The sequence below is a fragment of the Pituophis catenifer genome, unplaced genomic scaffold (assembly GCF_029215685.1).
Source record: "Pituophis catenifer annectens isolate HBS135680 unplaced genomic scaffold, rPitCat1.0.hap2 SCAF_7, whole genome shotgun sequence".
In the NCBI taxonomy this organism is placed as follows: domain Eukaryota; kingdom Metazoa; phylum Chordata; class Lepidosauria; order Squamata; family Colubridae; genus Pituophis; species Pituophis catenifer.
This window is the reverse complement of record NW_027256887.1, coordinates 14,029,577-14,050,844: the sequence shown is the minus strand read 5'-3', so window position 1 is coordinate 14,050,844 and position 21,268 is coordinate 14,029,577. Positions and strand designations below refer to the sequence as shown.

General features: G+C 37.7%; 1 protein-coding gene across 1 annotated transcript in view; it reads left to right on the top strand.

Annotated features, from left to right (window-relative positions):
- Positions 1–21,268, top strand: part of CELSR1 (cadherin EGF LAG seven-pass G-type receptor 1) — a 182,383-nt gene that overhangs the window by 95,239 nt on the left and 65,876 nt on the right. Inside the window, exons 6-8 of the mRNA XM_070947154.1 lie at positions 17,072–17,229; positions 19,047–19,210; positions 20,175–20,300. Coding sequence (XP_070803255.1) covers positions 17,072–17,229; positions 19,047–19,210; positions 20,175–20,300 — 448 coding nt within the window. The remainder of the gene's footprint in view (positions 1–17,071; positions 17,230–19,046; positions 19,211–20,174; positions 20,301–21,268) is intronic.

Sequence of the window (21,268 nt, the reverse complement as noted above, 5' to 3'; positions counted from 1 at the left end):
TGGAGGCCCATAAGAAGTATAGATTTCCCCTAAGTGATAGCAGGGTGGAGAAGGATTATATTGAAATAACAGCTTGTGGTATCTAGATAATAACAAGAAACACAACTCCTTTTTCTTTTTGAAATAAGAGAAGCCTCATCAACTCTTAGCACCCAATAAGAAGGGAGACATATTTCTGTTGGGGATCATACCAGAAAAATATAATAAAGGGACTATGTATTTCCTATTACATGTGTTAACAGCAGCCAGAATTGTATTTGCACAACATTGGAAATGTGTGGAGATGAGAAGATAATAATTAAAAAAAAAAAAACCTAGAATGTGCAGAAATGGATAGATTAACACTTGAAATTAAAGAGAAGGAAGATACGGAATATTTTGAAATATGGGATTCATTTTATCTATGGTTAAATAACAGAAACAGAAGTTAGAATATTTAAAATTATAAGCGAAGGATTAATTTTACTATGAGGGTTTATTATGATACGTTTATTATCAATATGATTTAGCATTAACAATTAAATACCCTGTTTCCCCCAAAATAAGACATCCCCTGATAATAAGCCCAATCAGGCTTTTGAGCGCATGGCAATAAGGCCAAGTGCTTATTTCAGGGTTCAAAAAAATGTAAGACAGTGTCTTATTTTCAGGGAAACATGGTATTAATATTATGTGGAGAAAATACTGTTATTATACGATCACTACTAATGAACATTATGATGATGACGATGATGAAGAAGAAGAAGAAGACTATAGCTCAAATTAACTGTAACCAGGGGTGGGCTGTTGGGGGTTTGCAGAGGTTCGGGAGAACCTCTAGCTAAGATTCTGTGCAGTTCGGAAAACCCCCAAATCCCACTCCTGGATGACCCTGCCCCTCCCCTCCCAGGAGTCCCCACACAGCCCATTTTGGATGCAGGTAAGTGCAGGGCATGTGTGGAGGCTCGGGGAGGGCGAAAAACGGGCCTACCGGAAGTTTGGGAAGGGAACGAGAAAGGCCTGTTTCCGGCCTCCAGAGGGCCTCCAGAGCCTGGAGAGGCCATTTTCGCCTTCCCGGATGCTCAAGAAAAGCCTCTGGAGCCCGGGGAGGGCAAAAACACCCCCCCCCCCGCTGTGCAGGAGGCTGACTAGCCCACACCCACCATGGCCATGCCCACCCAGCAACCGGGCAGAGAACCCCTTGCTAAAATTTTTGAAGCGCACCCCTGACTAACCAGACAATACACTGTTTATATAGACATTGAAATGGTTGCTTTTTCTTTATATAGTAAAAAATAAAAAAATATATTTGAGGAAAAAAGAAGGGAGATATTGCACAAGTTCAGCTTAATTTGCCTGTGTTGGATTGTTGGGTACTGCAAGCAAAGCTAAACCACAAGCTTGCCTTGTTGTGCTCCCTTTTCCCTTAAGGCTTCCTTTCCAAATTCTACAGAACTAGAAATCAAGACTTGCCTGTAAGCAATATATGTTTGGAGGCAGTTTATTGGTAAGCTCTTGTTTTAACAAGGTCTTAAAGTACCACAGAAAGGTAATTTAAAAATTTTGGGCTGTGCCAATAAATATATGGGATGTTGTGTCTAAACTTGATGCAGCACTGATATGTCAAAATCATCCAGGTGCATTGCATCACTTAAATTACATGCAGATAGCAGATTTGAAATCAAGGTACTGGCTGTTATGCCAATAGCATATTTTACCACGTTGCTGTGTAGCTGCTGCAAATCAGCCAAATTTGATACTTTACGATATGAATGCTTGATAATTTTATGACACTCCAAACATCAATCGTTCATTGTATAAACTTCTATACATCTCTCATATATTCCTTTATGAATTCCAACTTGTAACCTGGACTTCGCCATATATAAATATAAATGAGAAAATTCAGGAATAGATTTTTCCCATGCAATATGAAATGATACCTTTGCTGTTGTCTCTAAAGTGACTCTCTGCCTCCGGCATTCTCCCAATATCATTGTTATCTGATATAGCTGCCTGCTTGATTTGACATTTACAGCAGTGGACCACTGGTGATCTGTGAGAAAATTTTGGTGGTCCACAGAAAAATTATTTGCATTTTTTATATCGCACTAAATACTATTTAACTTTTTTTTAAAATCATATTAGTGGTCTGCGGGATTTAAAATTATGAATTTAGTGGTCCCTGAGGTCCGAAAGGTTGGTGACCCCTGATCTACAGGATAACTTTGGGTAACCTTGCCTGAATTTGATGTGCATTCCCAACATTCTTCACTCATTCTTACCAGGACCTCCCCCCACCCCCCACCCCCCCCCGCACAATAAGGCACCATTAAAAGACTTGGGAGGGGGGCGGACTATTTCTAAGTGATCCTTAATAGCTATAGATAGGCTGATGCTTACATTCAATTTTGTAGTTTCTGTGTGAGACGATATGCATGCTTACTTTCCTGTTTATTGCTAAAATCTAGATTTCTCAAGTCAATTGGTTTCTCCTAATCTATTTACCAATTGTATTCATGTATCAACATATTTCTTGGGAAGCTTCCTTTACTTTTTGTTTCTTAAACATTTATTTTTTAAAATCTTCAAATGAAAGGTATTTTCACATTTGGCTTCAATTTATTGGGCTTCGTATATACGAGTAAAACTATATTTATTTATTCATTCTGCAAAATGGCTTTATAAATCAGTTGTCTTTGTGTACATATGTATAATGTATAAACTCCAGTTTATACCTTGGAGAAGGTAGCAGTCGCCTTAATTAATATTTGATTGATAAAAGTAGTAATAGTAATAGTACGATACACACCACTTTCATATTTCTGAAGCTCTTCACAGAGCCTCCAAGACCCTCTTAGTTGTTTTCCATATAATTGTTGTTAGGGAACTAAATCTGAGTGGTTTATATAAGGTCAAGTTATGAATTCAAAGCAGAAAGAAAGAACTAGAGATTTAATTTATAGTTCATTTTCCAGTTTTTGCCAGAAAATATTTTTTAAAATGTAGAATTGAAAAAAGCTATCTATGGTATTGAATCAGTCCTGAACTACTGCCATTTTAATGAATTAGTGATTCATAGAAGTACATAATTGTTTCAGTAAGAGTGGATGGACGGTGATCCGATAGTTAATGCACCCGTGTATTTTGCTCATGTATTCCTAAGAAATAAAATCTTCCAGAACTTAAACATGGATGACACCTCAAATATTTTTTTCAGCAGCAAATTGGGAATTACAGGTAGTCCTTGATTTACAACCATTCAGCTACCGTTCAAAGTTGCAAACAGCACTGAAAAAAAGTGACCATTTACAACTGGTCTTCGCACTTACAACTATTGCAACATCCCCACAGTCATGTGATCAGATTCAGTTGTTTGGGAATCAGCATGTATTTATGAGAGTTGCAATGTCCTATGGTCATGTGTTCACCATTTGTAGCCTTCCCAGCCAGCTTCCAACAAAGTTAATTCGGTAAGCCACATTTGCTTAACAATTGAATGATTCACTTGACAACTGCACAATTTGCTTAACAACCATGGCAAAAAAGAAAGTAAATCAGGTATGATTTTCTTTAACAATCGCCTTGTTTGGCAATGGAAATTCTGGTCCCAATTTTGGTCATAAGTCAAGGACCACCTATACTTTCTTCTTCCAGGTTGATTGGTTGGTTGGTTGGTTTTACTTCCCAAGTTTACAGAACTCCCAATGCTTTTAACTCACTATGTCTCTTTTTATCTTTGTAATATTCCGAAGAGAAAATTGTGACATCTTGTTATCCTTCAGGGTGCTTGATGTAGGTAAAATACCATAATTATTAAAGTCCATTAGTCATAAACGCAGCTTCACAAATCCTTGTTTTTTTTTAACAAAGCAATTTTAAAATAGGAATGTATTTCCTTATTAAAGAATAGGAAGTATTTCTAAATTCCAGTTTTATTAGTAGTTTGGATGAGTTATGGGGTACAGTTTTAAGGCTGCATATGTCTTTAACTTATTACACCACCTGTAAAGAGTCTTAAAGGGAAAACAGGATTTTGACTGATTTTATAAAGTTGAGAGTTTTGAAATTAAAATCTTTGAAGCGTTTCCAAGTTCCCTTGCTGTAAAATATGCTATCTTTAATCTACTAATTAAATTACCTTTTTTCTTTAAATATATAATGAAGCTTTATCCAAAATTAAATGAAGCATGTTTTCATGGGAAATGCCAGATCAAGTTACACAATAAAATACTAACATATTTTACATTTCTAATTCTATATTATGTGTGAGGATCAACAGGATTATTTATCTAGTTTTTCTCTTGTGAGTATGTTGAGGAGTAGTTGAAATAGTTTGGCATTGTTTGAAAACAGTATTAAAAATATAACTCTATCTCTGCAATCTCTGATGAACAAATGGAAGCACCATTTGTAGCTGGTTGTCTGCGCAGCTGAAAGATTGATTATCTAATTTCCTGAGGGGAAAACAGGTTTTGTATGATGATAGAAGTCACCTGACATAATCAGCTTTAGGCTGGTGTAAAGCTGTATACCACCGTCTTCCTCTGGAAAACGAAGCTAATTTCCAATTTAATTCTTTCATTTTGTTTCTAGTGCTATTTATACAGATATTCCCATTTTGAAATTAAAATATATTCAAAGAAAAATGGTTTTATTCCAGATAAATAAAATTGTAAAATGTGCAAGGGACATTTCTTTTAAAATTTGGCTCAAAATGTAATAGTAATATTGATTGATTGATTGGTTCGATTTATATGACACCCTTCTCTGGAGACTCAGGGCGGCTTACAATGCGTTAAGCAATAGCCTTCATACTTTTGTATATACCTGCTTAGTAGGGCTTTTGACCCCACCCCAAGTGGTGTTCTTTTTTATACAAAGTCATCTTATTGCCCCCACAAACTGGGTCATTTTACCTACCTCGGAAGGATGGAAGGCTGAGTCAACCTTGAGCCTGGTGAGATTTGAACTCGCAGTAATTGCAGGCAGCTGGCAGCTAAGTGCTACTTTAACAGCACTTTAGTCCACTGTACCACCAAGGCTCTTATGTGATCTGAAGTTAGATCTGTGACCAGCCTCTCATAAAACATCATCTTATTTCTTAATATGCACCAGTAACGATGAAGACAAAACAAGACTGCGGCGCAGGCTTTAACTCAGGGGTGAAATACTACCGGTTTGGGTCTGTTCGCCTGAACTGGTAGTAAAAAATGCTACTGGTTTGCCGAACCGGTAGTAAAAAAATGTAAAAAAAAAAAAAGTTCTGACGATCAGCTGAGCGACGCGAGATCGTTGGAACTTTTTTTAAAAAAACTTTTTAAATATTTTTCTACTACCAGTTCGGGTGAATTGGTAGTAAAGAAATGCTTTAAAAAAATAATTAAAAAAAAAGGTTCCGACGATCGCGCGGCACAGCTGTGATTTTTAAAGCATCTGTGCAGAAGGTTTTGCACATGCGCATATGATGGCACACATGCAGACGACGGCTCGCAGGCAAAGCGAGCACGCATGCAGTGTATGCACATCAGCAAACTGATAGGAAAGGTAAGTACATTTCACCCCCTGCCGAGGATTATCTATAGATTTTTTTGTATGGATGTATGCAAGAGTGACTGGTGAAGAGTGGTCTTTACAGAGAACCATAACTGATACCTAGTTAGGAAAGAGAACTTTAGTTGTCAGTTTTTAAAATATTCATGAAATCTTGGTATTTTGGTGGTGCCAATGAATAGGCATACTTGCAGTTTCCCTGTCATTATGCAGTACCATCCAGACATGATGTCAGCCTCCCACAAACCACAGTAGAATCCAGCCAACTACCAATATATCGTAGTCAGAAAACCAATCTCTTAATAAATTGAGCCAAAACAGACAATGAGTGAAATCATATATAGCCATCACATGGTCCAATTTTACTTATTTTGCAGATTAAAAATGCTGACTAAGCAGAAGGATACTTTCTAAATCTATTGTAGAATAATACTACAATCATGGAACAGGTTGCTCAAGAAAATGAGCTAAGCCATAGAATTAAGGTCAGGTTATATACATGTAACTTGTGGTTGAAAACTAAATAAAGTGTAGGAAACTACAGATATATTATCTTCTATTGCACACGTATCCACCCAAACAAACATATCCATAGGCTGCTCATCCATTTCCTGCCGATTGGAAAACAGCAGATAATTTGTGAAGAGCATGGCTCACGTTATAAATAACCCGTGGAGAGTTCTTTATTGAGACTGTTTGTAAAAGGGATATATCTTTGCTTTAGTTTGGAAAGTTTAAAGAAGTTGTCTGTATCAGAATTTCAAACCACAGACTGCTTTGATGATTGCCATCATCAAAGCAAAGAATAGCATGTGTAAATTTGTTGTAATTAGTTCAAAACACACCTTCTCTCAATGTAAATAAGGCTGACACTATCCTAACTTGTGAGTGGACTTCGCCTCCTAGAAAACAGTGTGGTTGTATTCTCATAGTAATTAGAAGTCAAGCTTAATGAGGTCATCTTTAATTTAAATATACTATGGTTTAAAAAGTCTTGACAGATAAAAAAAACGAGCAGGATAAGTATCAGGAAGAAAGTTTGGTTTATATGAGCTGTCAACCAGTGGGATGGGCCACTACATGAAGTGGTGAGTACTCCTTCATTGAAGAACTTCAAATCTAGATCATCATCTGTCAAAGATACTCTAGTGAATCCTACATTGATGTTCAATTGGATCTTCAGACTATGCATCTATGATTCCGTCTGTACACAATGATTAGAAAATTATAGAACTTAACGTACCTTAATGTATTTCAATAAGTTAACAAAACTACACCAGTTGGTATTATCATGGACCATGTCCTTTTCCAAAACAGCCTTTCAAATATCTGTCTTGGTTTTTGTATTATTATCTATATATATAAATGCCAAATACCACTCACTCCTCATGAAATCTCCAGAATGGTTAAGCCTACAAACTTGAAATTTGGCACGTATGTTCCTCTTGGCTTCTAGGTGGCTCGCTAAGAAAGGATTTTTCGAAATTACCATCAGATCATTAGTATTTCATATACAGTATTATATTCACACACTCTGATGCTAAGGAGTTAGACGTTCTACTCCCCCTCCCCACCTGAAAGGAACTCTGTCCCAACTGCCAGTTGCCTTATATTAACACGCTCTGATGCTACTCCTTTGCTAAACTGGCTGTGGGCGTGGCCAACGCGTGACTCATCCGGCCTGCGAGCTGGAACATTCTATTCCCCTCCTCCTCTGTTCCAACTGCTAGTTGCCTTATTCTACATCAAGCTTCAGGCTTTGTCAATTTATCACACCCGATCACATAGTTTCGTAGCGAATCACGGGCCTCCAGCTAGTGTAATTATATGACAAGGAATTTAAGGGATAAAAGAGTTATTAGGTATACTGTTCTTAGTCATCTCCTGCAACAACTGCTATCCTAGGTCATTCTTTAAAGAAATAAATTGAAAGGAATTTTCTGTTTCTAATGTTTCAATTGAAACATTTGTTATTTTAGTCTTAGGATCCCGCAACCTAAGATATAAACACAAGCTATTAATAAGTACTTTGTATTTATGTACATCTCATTCACATTTGCATAAAACAGCCAATTCTTATATCTGTCGCTTAATTTAAAGTGGGTTTTTTTAAAAAAAAATAAGAAAGAACATATTTACATTGTTGAATACCGAGATCACGAATTTATCACGGTGAATAGTTCCTCATACTCCTATGTCTAGCACTTGAAGAATTCACCATAAGAACTTTCAAGTGTACACTTATCTGTAGTGAATCATGCAATAAATGTCAAGAACTCAATAGTTCTGTAAATAACATCACATCTGCCTTCAGAGGAGAAAGAAAAGAAAACTGGGAAATGATGTTTTACTGAATATTCATTTGTATCAACACAAGAGATCATGGAGCAGTGATGGTGAACCTTTTTGGCACCGAATGCCCAAACCAGAACATGCGCACACTGGAGTGCCGGAAACCCGAAGATTACCTGGTCACCACCTGGTTTTAGGGTTTCCACATGTGCACCGGCCAGTTGGTCTTCGGGTTTCTGGCGCTCCAGCGCGTGTGCAGACCAGCTGGCCAATGCACATGGGCACATCATTTCCCAGTTTTCTTTACTTTCTCCTCTGCAGGCAGATGTGATGTTATTTACGGAACTATTGAGTTCTTGACGTTTATTGCATAATTCACTACAGATAAGTGTACACTTGAAAGTCCTTATGGTGAATTCTTCAAGTGCTGGACATAGGAGTATGAGGAACTATTCACTGTGATAAATTCTTGATCTCGCTATTCAACAATGTAAATATGTTCTTTCTTGTTTAAAAAAAAAATTCCCATTTTAAACTAAGCGACAGATATAAGAATTGGCTGTTTTATGCAAATATGAATGAGATGTGCATAAATACAAAGTACTTATTAATAGCGTGGGTTTATATCTTAGGTTGCGGGATCCTAAGACTAAAATGATAAATGTTTCAATTGAAACATTAGAAATAAAAAAATTCCTTTCAATTTATTTCTTAAAAAATGACCTAGGATAGCAGTTGTTGCAGGAGTTGACTAAGAACAGTATACCCAATAAGTCTTTTATCCCTTAAATTCCTTGTCATATAGTCACATAATACAAAAACCAAGGCAGAGATTTGAAAGGCTGTTTTGGAAAAGGACATGGCTCACGATAGTACCAAGTGGTGTAGTTTTGTTAACTTATTGAAACACAGTATGTCACAGAAGTGAGTACACTCCCCCACATTTTGTAAATATTTAAGTATATCTTTTCATGTGACAACATTGAAGAAGTGATACTTGGCTACAATGTAAAGTAGTGAGTATACAGCTTGTATAACAGTGTAAATGTGCTGTCCTGGTGCACGCATATGCACCGGCCAGTTGGTCCTCATGTTTCCAGCGCTCGCGAAGCCCAGGTGACTGGCGTGAATGCGCACACCGGAAACCAGAAAAGCAGCTGGTGGTGGCATACATGCCCATAGAGGGGACTCTGTGTGCCACCTTTGGCAAGTGTCCCATAGGTTTGTCATCATGGTCAGAGGATTCAGAAAGGGGAATCCTTATAAACATTAAATACCGTATTTTCCGGAGTATAAGACGCACCAGAGTATAAGACGCACCTTAGTTTTTAGGGAGGAAAATAAGAAAAGCAGGTGGATTGGCCTCCGGAATACCCACAATCAGCTGTTCCCAGAGGTGAATTTTAGCAACAGGTTCCTTGGCTGTAAGCTCTGTGCCTTGCTTTTTTTTTTTTTTCCTGCTTCTGAAACTTCTGAAACTCTGTTTCAGAAAAAACTTTTTTTCCTGCCTCTGAAAGCCTCTGAAACAGCTTCAGAAAAAAAGCCTCTGAAGCTCTGTTTGGAGGCTTCTTTTCTGAAGCTTCTTTTCTGAAGCTTCTTTTCTGAAGCTTCTTTTCTGATGCTTTTTTCAGCCTCTGAAACCTCCGTTTGAGAAGCTGGGCGGGACTACATTCGGAGTATAAGACGCACCCAGATTTTCACCCTCTTTTTTGGGGGGGAAAGGTCCGTCTTATACTCCGAAAAATACGGTAATTATAACTGGAAGTGGGGGAGGCATAGAAAAAAAAACACCTTTGAAAGCACAGTAGATTCACATGTCAAAGAACTAGCCTTGAATTGGCAAAGTTCAGAAGGTATTTCGCCCGAGTTCCCATTTCATTGCCAGGTATGTTTTTCATCTTGTAGGTTTTTCTGTGTTGACATCTGCTGGGTGTAGCAATGTAATATACTTTTGGTTACTTACTACAATCTGAAGTTTTCTCTCTTAGATGCAACAAATTGGTACAATATTTACTCATGTGAACCAGTAATATTGCTGGGGTTGTCCCAGGTGCTTTTCTTGCCCTTGGGTGGCTTTTTTTGGGGTGTCGAGTTAAGCCAGAAGTTGTTTGGCCTGTGGCAACCCAGGAGCTTATTTCAGAAGGTGGTGCCATCTTGGTTCCTCTCTTCCATATCTCTATAGCCATATATTAATTTTTATCTCTTTTATAGGTTTTTTTTAGATGTTTGATTTTTATGTGCATTGCTTTTTTAAAATGTTTTTTAAACTTTGTGTATTTCATATTGTTTAGCTTTTAAAATTATTGTTTGTATTAATTGTTGACCCTTCTTATGCTGGTCTGTGATTGTAAAGATTTGATTGATCATGTGAATCAGGCCTAAATCATGTCAGTTGTATGCACTGTAATTTTATGCATACTTACTTAAACCCTCATGGATGCAAAGGAATATAGCCAGAGGAAAACATGCACAGAATTGACTTGAAGGTTTCTGAAACTTACCAGATATTTTCCCCCTTAAAATACTTGGAATATACTTGTAATTTATAAGAAGAAGAGGCTGGGATTGGTTTTCCCATGGAACAATATGAGACAGTTCCTTAATAACAACTGTAGCTTTGAAGGCTGATGGATGACTATGTTAATTTATTTGAATTACATTTATGCACATGCAAAACTAGATAGTTTAAAATTTGGTTCCTATTTTTCTCCCTTGAGTTTATCTCTCTATTAATACTGAAAAACCTAGAAAAACCTAAATATATATTGCATCAGAAAAAGAAAATAGGTTTTTCTAGGTTTTTAAAGATCTTGGCTCATAGGGTGGAAAATGTCATTATGGGTGTAAATTCTTTTCCATCCCAAAACAAGCACATACAACATCCAGTGTTGTTAATGAGTTGGGAGGGGGGGAAGGGAGCGAATGAGACTTCAAAGGAAGAAAGCCTTTATGTTCAGTATTTGTTTTTCCTGTTGGCCATTAGTAGAAAGTGTTTTCCTACCTCAAAATACTGTTCTTTTTGTGGTGGCTTGCTCATAAATGTATTTACCTTTTTTTGTTTTTTTGTTTTGAGTGAAAGAGCCTTAAAATAACTGTCCCCAATTAGACACCCATTAAATGTTGTGGGCATTGAAATTCCTCAGATTCTGAGCTACAAATAGCCCAAGGTTACATTAGTTGGGAATCTCCTCACATCTGATAGATGGCAGATTGGGAAACTATTGCTGACTTTCGTGATGTTATTCCAAATTGTGTAGCCTACAAACTCATAGGTCAGGGCAGAAAACCTCTGTCCTATTCACTGAACTCTTCCCTTTAGTTTGCAAATGTCAGAATTTTCTAAACTCTTATGACTTTATTTGCTGAATTTTTACAGACCCTGGTATTGATGCTTAGTAGAAAACTCTGCCTACTGCAAAACAATTAATGATATTTTTGATCACAGAATCAGCCAAACATCTATGAATTCGAAGGCTTTCTCTTCATGTTAGAATATTGGGCATAGAATAGACCAATAGATTAAAAAAGGAAGGTTTTTGTTTAACTCTGGCAGCGTGCCTAATGAGACTGAACATAATTGAACTGAAAGTGCACCCATGGTGTTTAAACATCTCCTATAGACTACTGCTTCTTGTTCTATTTTTTTATTAAGGGCTGCAAGGAGGAAAAAACTAGACTCCTGTGAGCATGATCTTTAAAATCATAGTTACTGGTGATTATTTATTTATTTATTTATTCTGCCCACCACATAACTCTGAAAAGAAAATATTCATTTAGTTTTTCAAAGTCAGTAGGAAACAGGTTTTCCTTAACCTTTAGCCACTTGAAACAGTAAATGAATACATGCTACTGATTAACATACGTATAATCTGGCATGGCTTTCAAACTATGTAAAAAAAATTTCCCCTCTTCGTTATGCTTGCATTTCTTATTGTTACTTTCTATGCCTAAAGGATATGTGCGTAACAAATAATAATAACCACATTTACGTACCATAACGAACAAGGGCATATTCTTAAAAATAGATGTAAGGTTCAGACCCATATGTTATTTCAACCGCTTGGCACCAAATGAGAGGAGATAAGTAAGGTGCCCTAACTTTTGGAAAGAAACATTTAGAATTTTGAAAACATGTTATGGGCAGTCAGGCCACTGGACGAAAAGGCTTACCAAATAACAAACTGGCAATAAATATGCAAATATACAACTGAAACACATTTCTGACTGCCTGAGTTATATTAAACCATGCAATTAAAGCAGAAGTTCTGACCAGTTCTGGAGAATTGGTAGCGGAAATTTTGAGTAGTTCAGAGAACCAGTAAATACCACCTCTGACTGGCCCCACCCCCATCTATTCTCTGCCTCCTGAGTCCCAGCTGATCGGGAGAAAATGGGGATTTTGCAGTAACCTTCCCCTGGAGTGGGGTGGGAATGGAGATTTTACAATATCCTTCCTGTGCCATGCCCACCAAGCCATGCCAACAGAACTGGTAGTAAAAAATTTTGAATCCCACCACTGAATTAAAGTAAGCTCTGCTATAAGGACAGCATCTTTTCATCACATTTTGTATACAATATGTCCAAATTGCATATATTTATTACAGTTGCTCTCTTTGTCTGACAAAGAAGAAGTTAGACATTTCAAATCATTTTTAAAAAGTTATTTAAAGGAAATATGCACTGACATAAAGTGTGTGTACTGTATAATTAATTTATACATGGTGAGAGAGAATAATATTTCATGGGTATTTATTTGTAGTTTAGTGTGTGGCTGCCATGTATTTTGAAAGCCAAGAAAGTCTACTGCCAACAGTTGCTAGTTCGTTCAGTACACGCTATCGCATTATCCAGAGTGCACCACTAGGAGGAAAATTAGCTTCACACCCCATTTCATGAGTTTAATGCAATAACTCTGAGGAGAAAAGGAAAGGATGGAGGAATAGAGGGGAAAGAGGAGAGTCTAATATTCTAAAACAGGAAATAATCATGAAATGTAGATTTCTGCAGCAAACCAAGTTTGAAATATGAAGATAATTTTCAAATATAAAATGTTATTTGGTGTGTCTGTGGATGTGCACATTGCACCTGTTGGCAACCTCCTTATATCAAATTCAATTTTTACCAAATCACGCAATCACTGTTGTGCAATTCGAAGAAAACATTTCATTTCTTTAAGAATTGCTGACAAACGTACTGTGCATGTTAATACATTTTTCAGTCGAGTACTGACTCATACTTCAGACTCCTATCCTAGCGGAAACAACAAGCTAGAGAATGAACTATAGGCTGGCTAACCCATAATCTTTTGAAGGTGAGAATCATAAAGTGATGATTGTGCAAATTGCTCCATAATCTAGTGAAAACGGGGAAGAGAAACGTTTAAGCACTTCATCTAAGATTCCAAACCATTGTAGCCTGGCATTTTTTCAACCTGTGAAAAAAGAATACAAATTATTGTTTATTCTTTAATACCCATAAGTGTCAGCTCTGCCATCTTCACTACCCTTCGCTAAGCTTGCTGGCATTCTGCCATAAACATGGGGGAGGGGCAGAGTCATTTGGGGAAGATGTGCAGGAGAAAGAAGAAGGAAGGAAAGGGGGGGAGGGAATGGCATTAACGGAAACCAGACGTGTGAAAACCAGACTAATCCAGTTGCCCGAGGATGACTGGCCTGGAAAAGAATGCGAAGCCGTTTCAAGATGCGCCTGACATCAAAGCAGTTCTCAAAACATCGCCCTGGGATGCTATTGGACACTGACGTTCTGATTGAAAGGGGGGGGGAACCAGGGAGGGAAAAACCGTGTAAACCTGCACAGGAATACTCAGTTCTATCCTCGTTTTTGCTGCAACCACTAAACCTTACTAAAAGAACCTATCACTTCAACCAAATGGAGTCGAGGGTCTTTCTTTCCTAGGGACTTAGCTGGAGCAAGACTGACATTATGGGAGAGATAGAGTAATATATTCCATTAATGGGATGCTTGTGTGCTTTGTTTCTACCCGCTTGTTTACCATGCACTCTGAGAGGAACTTCAGTAGAATAACTAAATATATGGACTGGTTTGCATGAAAAAAGGAATCTTTCAGAGCTCCTGGGTGTTAAAGGACTTCAAGGTGAAAACTTTGAATTACACTCAAAAAGTTGATCTATAATTAGTGAGGTTGTGAATCACTATAATCTGACTTAAACCATTTGATTCATTGAATTGAGTAAGAGCACAGTGGCTCACATGGTTAGGACACTAGGTTGGAGGGTAGCAAGTCTATGTTTGAGATTTGAGTGCTGCCGTGAGGCAGGTGAGCTCCCGTCCTTTGCTCCAGCTCCTTTTGGGGACATGAAAGGAGCCCCCAACTGGGTGTCCCCCGGGCAACAGTGATGTCAACGGTTAATGCTTTCAACCTGGAAGCACCTCAGTGCTTTTGCCACGAGTGCAATGTGATTGAGTTGACTCGGTTTGAATTCTTGATTGAATAAATTGTGTTATCAAATCTATTCAATAAAAAGAATGTATGGTCATGCAGACAACTCTATTAGATTATCCAATTCATATTAACTCAGTGGGTGGCTTAATGAAATCCATGGGATCTTCAAAAAGAAAAAACCTTTTGCATGGCCCTTGTGACACGTGCCGTTTCTTGACTCAGATTAAATACAGATTGCATACATTTGAAAAACATGTGTACAGAAAGTAAGCATTTGAGAAAGGTTTATAGGAAACAAGGGTATACTTAGAAAAGCTTTGTACAATCGAGTGTGCTTAAGTGTTCCTTAGCTGGTAGATGTTTCAGACTTGGGTATGGGAATTGAAATCTGTTGTGTTTGCAGGAATCCAGACTCAGGAAGGCTGTATTAGGATATGTTGCAAGCATACATGCACTCATTAACTCAATAAGCATACATGTGCATATCTTAATCAAAAATCTATGCACAGATATTGAAGATAACTGACAATGATTATTGCTTTTTTAAATAATGCTTCCCAGAACAATTGATAGAATGCACTAATACTTGAAGGTCTACCATTCTGATATAAATCAGATTTTTCTCCTTATCTGCTGTTTGTGAGTCTAGGCCTTGTATTACCTGGCAAATGTCAAGCTCTTTATATGAAGCACTGCCAAGTTATGTGATAATAGTAAATATAGCTGGGAGGAAACGAAAAACATTTTCATTGCCATAGCCTAAAACCAGGAAATAGCCTTTGAAAAACTTTGCAAAAGTTTAATGTCTGTTAAGTATAATGGCAATGAAAGCTTATCTAAATGCAATGACTTAGTTTAGTTTAAACAAGTTAAATACCAATACTAATTTAACAACTGCAGCGATTCTCTTAACAAATGTGGCAAGAAAAGTCATAAAATGGGACAAAACTCACTTAACAAATTTTGTCAGTTAGGAACATAAATTCTGGGCTCAATTGTGGTCGTATGTCAAGGACTACCTGTAAATATTTGCCCTAGAAGGAAAATGTGTGCGCACGCACATATGCATGCTATTGAAAATATACCAGCATGGGATCATTGTAGGCAGATAGTCCTTGTTTAGCAAGCACAATTGGGACTGGCAATTTGGTCATTAAGCGAACGGTCACTAAGTGAAAATGGCTGTGCTTATGATCTTATTTCAATGGGTGGAAACTAATCAAGGAGAGAAGCAACCTAGAACTAAGGAGAAATTTCCTGACAGTGAGAACAATTAATCGGTGGAACGACTTGCCTTCAGAAGTTGTAAATGCTCCAACACTGGAAGTTTTTAAGAAGAGGTTGGATAACGATTTGTCTGAAGTGGTGTAGGGTTTCCTACCTATCCTGCCTAAGCAAGGGTTGGACTAGAAGATCTCCAAGGTCCCTTCCAAACTTATTCTGCTTTCTGTTTCAGCTATCCTTTGCTTTACAGTTCTGCAAACGTGAATGTGAGGATTGGTTGCAGTTACTTTTTTGTCACCATAATAACTGACCATTTAGTGACAAAAAGCAAAACAAGGATTATTCCAAAGAATGGCTGCCATTGCAGAAAAACCCGGTCTCATTGTCATTCTCTTGTTTTGATTAGCTTCCTTTAGAAGCCTTACTGTTCTCAAAAGCATGACTATTTCAGTTTTGGAGCAACTCAGAAAATGTAAGATTGCTAAAATCACTATAATAAAATTACTCAGATTTTTACTGCTTAAAAGCAATCACTTGCTGGCCAAGGATCACAGTCCATATTGGATGGGGTGAGGGTCACAGTGAATGGCCCAATCAAATCACACACATGTACTACAATGAGCATTTTTTTTAAAAAAAATACCATAATGGTAGAATACAGTTAGTTCTCAAATTACGATCACAAATGAGCTCCAAATTTATCTTGCTAAGTGAAACATTTGTTAAGTGAATTTTCCCCATTTTACGACCTTTCTTGCCATTGTTGTTATGTGAATCACGGCAGCTGTTAAATTAGTAACACGGTTGTTAAATGAATCTGGCTGCCCCATTGACTTTGCTTGGCAGGTCATGAAAAGTGATCATATGACCCCGGGACACTTCAACCGTCATAAATATGAACCAGTTGCCAAGCAGCTGGATTTTGATCATGTGTCATGGGGATGCAGCAATGGACGTGTGAAAAATGTTCATAAGTCACTTTTTTCGGTGCCATTGTAACTTTGACCAGTCAGTAAACAAATTGTTGTAAGTCGAGGACTACCTGTACTACCCTCACTTTCTAGCAGTCATGGTTAATATGGCTTCTGAGAGGTTCAGTCCTGGGCTTAAAGGGCGCCAGTAGCCTTGGCTGACAGGTTGTCCATCCCTAGCTTAAAGGTAAAGGTAAAGGTTCCCCTCGCACATATGTGCTAGTCGTTCCCGACTCTAGGGGGCGGTGCTCATCTCCATTTCAAAGCCAAAGAGCCACCGCTGTCTGAAGATGTCTCCGTGGTCATGTGGCCAGCATGACTAAATGCCAAAGATGCACAGAACGCTGTTACTTTCCCACCAAAGGTGGTCCCTATTTTTCTACTTGCATTTTTTACATGCTTTCGAACTGCTGGGTTGGCAGAAGCTGGGACAAGTAACAGGAGCTCACCCGTTACGTGGCACTAGGGATTCGAACCGCTGAACTGCCGACCTTTCGATCGACAAGCTCAGCATCTTAACCATTGAGCCACTGCATCCCTATTTTACAGTGAGGCAAATATTGTACAATGCTGGTGCTTGAAATATTTATGAGTTTAAGTTTTTAAAATTTTCACATTTATTTTCAAGCCCAACATAGGCCAACTTGGCATTCCTCATGGGCCTTCGGGGGAGAAGGTGGCTGTAGTAACCGTGGACGACTGTGATACCGCAGTGGCTGTACGCTTTGGAAGTCTGATTGGAAACTACTCCTGCGCTGCTCAGGGAACACAGTCCGGCTCCAAAAAGTAAGATGTTGATGTTTTTTTATGACATGAATATGTAGTAGAATTAATCTGGCTGACAGAGACTTCGCTACTTTTTTTAAGTATGCCTGGATTTGGTTATTGTCAGATGTAAAGTCATTTTCATACCTGTTTGTATTCAATTAAACTTTACGTTTGTGCCTTAAGGACAAAATGGTTGAGTTCAGAGAACCATCATGTAGAAATCTTTGCTAAATTGCCCCTCCTTGTGGCAAGTTACCTATTGCTGCAGATGTTTCTATTTCTTAAGCATCTTTTAATAGGATGGAAAAAGTCAACGCGAAGAAGAAGATGAAAAGTAAGTAAAGGCAAGTGTTCACACTTCCCTTCAAAATCGTTCCCTCGGGTGAGGAAGGAGAGAGCGTCAAAGTGAAAGAAAGATTAATGGAGGAAGAAACAAATCTGATTGGTTTTCCTCTGTGGTCTTTAATCACATTGAACTAAAGAGGCAAAATCCTGAATCCTAAGATTTGCATTAGAATAAATTGATATATTTCAGTTATCGTATTTTTCGGAGTATAAGATGCACTTCTCTTCACACACACCCAAAAGTGGGTGAAAAAGTCTGTGCGTCTTATACAGCGAATATTGCGGTGGGAGAAGGGAGTGGTCGGTGTGGCGCCAATCAGCTGTTCTAGAACGTGCCGTGGCGAATGGGTGGTGGCAAACGGGCCACGGCAAACGGGCCAGATGGATCCTGGAAAGCAGAGGCAGATTTTTTTTTCTTGTTTTCCTCCCCAAAAGTTAAGTACGTCTTATAGTCCGAAAATTACAGTAATTGGAAAAGATGCTTGAAAATGTTTGTGTCATTGAGGGCTTTTAATGAATTAATCGTGCTTGGAATATTTTCAGTTTAGATTTGGATAGGTTTCTCAGGTTAAATCTACATTTACAAGTCAATCTAAGTTTGATTAAATGCAGCATCTTGATTATGTAAAATTTTTTGGGTTTTGCTATGTCTGTTGATTTGAAAAAGCGAAGGAGTGCATAATGAAACTATTAGGATGAAATTTAGAAGTTGGATTTACATATTCCTTTGTAATCATAAAATGTATTGGGTAACATCATCTCTCTAAGTATTTATGTTACGAAAGAATTGCTATAAATATTATCTATATATCAAGTTTTTTCTCCAGTAACAACCTGATATATAAGAATTACAATGCTTTGTAATTGTAATTCTAAAAGCTTGAAAAAATGTTTTTACCATTTGTGGCAATACCTTTTAGTGGTTTAAAAAAAAGAAAAAAAATCTCTTAAAATAGTTGGCTATTGGCTGTAAGTAACATTTATATCATTTTAATACGATCTATTAGAGATAGTCCTCATTTATCAACCACAATTGCGACTGGCACCTCTGTCACTAAGTGAAAAATCATGTGGCTATGCTGGATCAACAGCTTCACTTCTACTTCTGTTGTTAAGTGAACAAGGGTCATTAAGTGAAATATCACATGACTGCAACTTGCAATTTTACTGCTGGCATTTCCATTGATTGTCAGAAGTTATCAGGGAAGCAATTGAATAGTGATTAAGTGACAGCAGGGATTCATCACAAACCTGTTTTTTTTCTCCCCAACTGTCATAATTTTTAACAGTTCCTAAACAAAGCTTTTGGTAAGCAAGGACTACTTGTAGTATTTCGTTTCAATGTCATGACAAAATCTGTAATAGCAAGAAGGAATAATCTCTAATATCTTAACTCCCAATAAAATGGTTATTGTACAAGAGATTACATCTGAACAAAATATTACATTACATATCTGAGTCAAAAACTACTTTATTTCTGATTTCTTTAGGTCATTGGATTTAACCGGCCCTCTGCTGCTTGGAGGTGTTCCCAATTTACCTGAAGATTTTCCTGTACATAACAGGCAGTTTGTTGGTTGCATGAGGAATCTATCCATTGACAGCAAGCCCATCGATATGGCCAGTTACATAGCCAATAATGGCACCCTTGCAGGTATAACTTCTTCAAGAATAAAAGTAGAATAAAAAAAATACTTTAGGTTCTCTGAAAATTATACGCACAAAGAACTGTGTTTTCATCGGGAAAATGTAAAAAGAAGGAACTAGAGATGTATTCATGGGCTAACTTCTCAAGTTTACTAATTACATTGTGCATACAGGTGATCCTCATTTAGCAACTATATTTGGGACTCAGTCATTAAGCAAAGTGTTGGCTGAGTCAAAAACTGTGTTATAATCTTACTTCAGCTTTCCTTTGCTTTACAAACCACAAAGATTATAAATGCAAAGATTGGTCATGAAGTAACCTTTTCATTACCAGTGTAACTATGAAGGAAGACTGCTAAACAAGCAGTTGTTAAACAAGCTTACCTATATAAGAGAATATCTTTCTGCAGATATATTTAAGATAACATCCTATGAAAACCGTTTCTGCACAGATGTTATTGTGAAACGTATTTCTTGGTAGCCTAGGTCTCTGATACATGTACTAACCACATAGAGGAAATGAAAAAAGTTGACTATCAAAGTATTTTGCCTTTGTTTTACTATAATATTAGTCTAGTTTTCAATGCTTCCCCTTCACAAAAGAGAACTGTTGAAGGTTGGATATCACCAGGGGTGAAATGCTACCGGTTCGCTCCAGTTCTCCCGAACCCGTAGTAAAAAAATGCTTTAAAAAAGTAAAAAAAAAAAGTTGGCCACGCCCACCCAGTCACATGACACCCCCCACCAAGCCACACCCATCAAGCCACGCCCAAAGAACCGGTAGCAACAAATTTTACATTTCACCACCGGATATCACAGTATAAAGTATGATAAGCATTGTGAACTGCTTTCTAGAAAATTAAGTTGCAGCTGTTCAAAAGCATGACATTGATCTAGAGCACAGCTTGTTACAACTTGAAAGTGTAATTACTGAATGACTTGAGGACAATTTTTTTTTTTTTGAATTGCAGGTTGCTTAGCTCAGAAGAATTATTGTACCACAAACTGGTGTCAGAATGGTGGTACCTGTGTGACCAAGTGGAATACTTACAGTTGTGATTGCCCCCTGCGATATGGGGGAAAAAACTGTGAGCAAGGTAAACAATGGATCCTGCTTTTGATTGAAATATTCCATTGTGCGTGAACAAATTTTAATGACTATTCAGTGCAATAGCCTTATTTATTAAATGTATTATAAATCCTGTCTTCACCCTCTTAAAGCAGGCATTAGCAGGAATCTAATAATCTACTGCATCTTTCTTAGTTTGGTGCCTTCCAAATATTTTGGAACTATAATTCCCAGTATGTGCACACCAATTATTTCGATGCTAGTTGGGAATTTTAAGAGTTGCATATCTGAAGAGTATTAGGTTGGGGAAGTTTGGCTCGTTAGCATATCTGGATGGCAATCCATGCCCTTTATGTAGCAATAGCAATAGCACTTAGATTTATATACCGCTTCACAGTGCTTTACAGCCCTCTCTAAGCGGTTTACAGAGTCAGCATATTGCCCCCAACAATCTGGGTCCTCATTTTACCCACCTCGGAAGGATGGAAAGCTAAGTCTACCTTGAGCCTGGTGAGATTCGATCTGCCAAACTGCTGGCAGCCAGTGATCAGCAGAAGTAGCCTGCAGTACTGCACTCTAACCACTGCGCCACTGCAGCTCATATGTAGCATATTCTTTAGCTGTACTATATGGCAACTCATTCCAAATACAGAAAATCAATCTTCAGTCGTTTTTAAGCAAAAATGCTTCAGTTTAATATGATCCCTGTCCCATTTAGTTCAATTGAATAATACCGTTAGTTAACAATGTTGTCTTAATTAAGATTAACCTTTTTTAAAAAATAATCACTGGGGCAGGAAATCACTCAGACATAAAAGAATTCATTAAAATAATGACTTTCTTCAGTCACTTGTACAGTGCGTTCAGAAAGTATTCAGACCTCTTTTACCTTTGTCAATTTTGTGATGCTGCAGCCTGATTCTATTGTTTATTATTATTGGCATCCTTCAGTCTCAAGAGACTATGGTATTGTGCTCTGGAAAGAGGTCCTCAAAC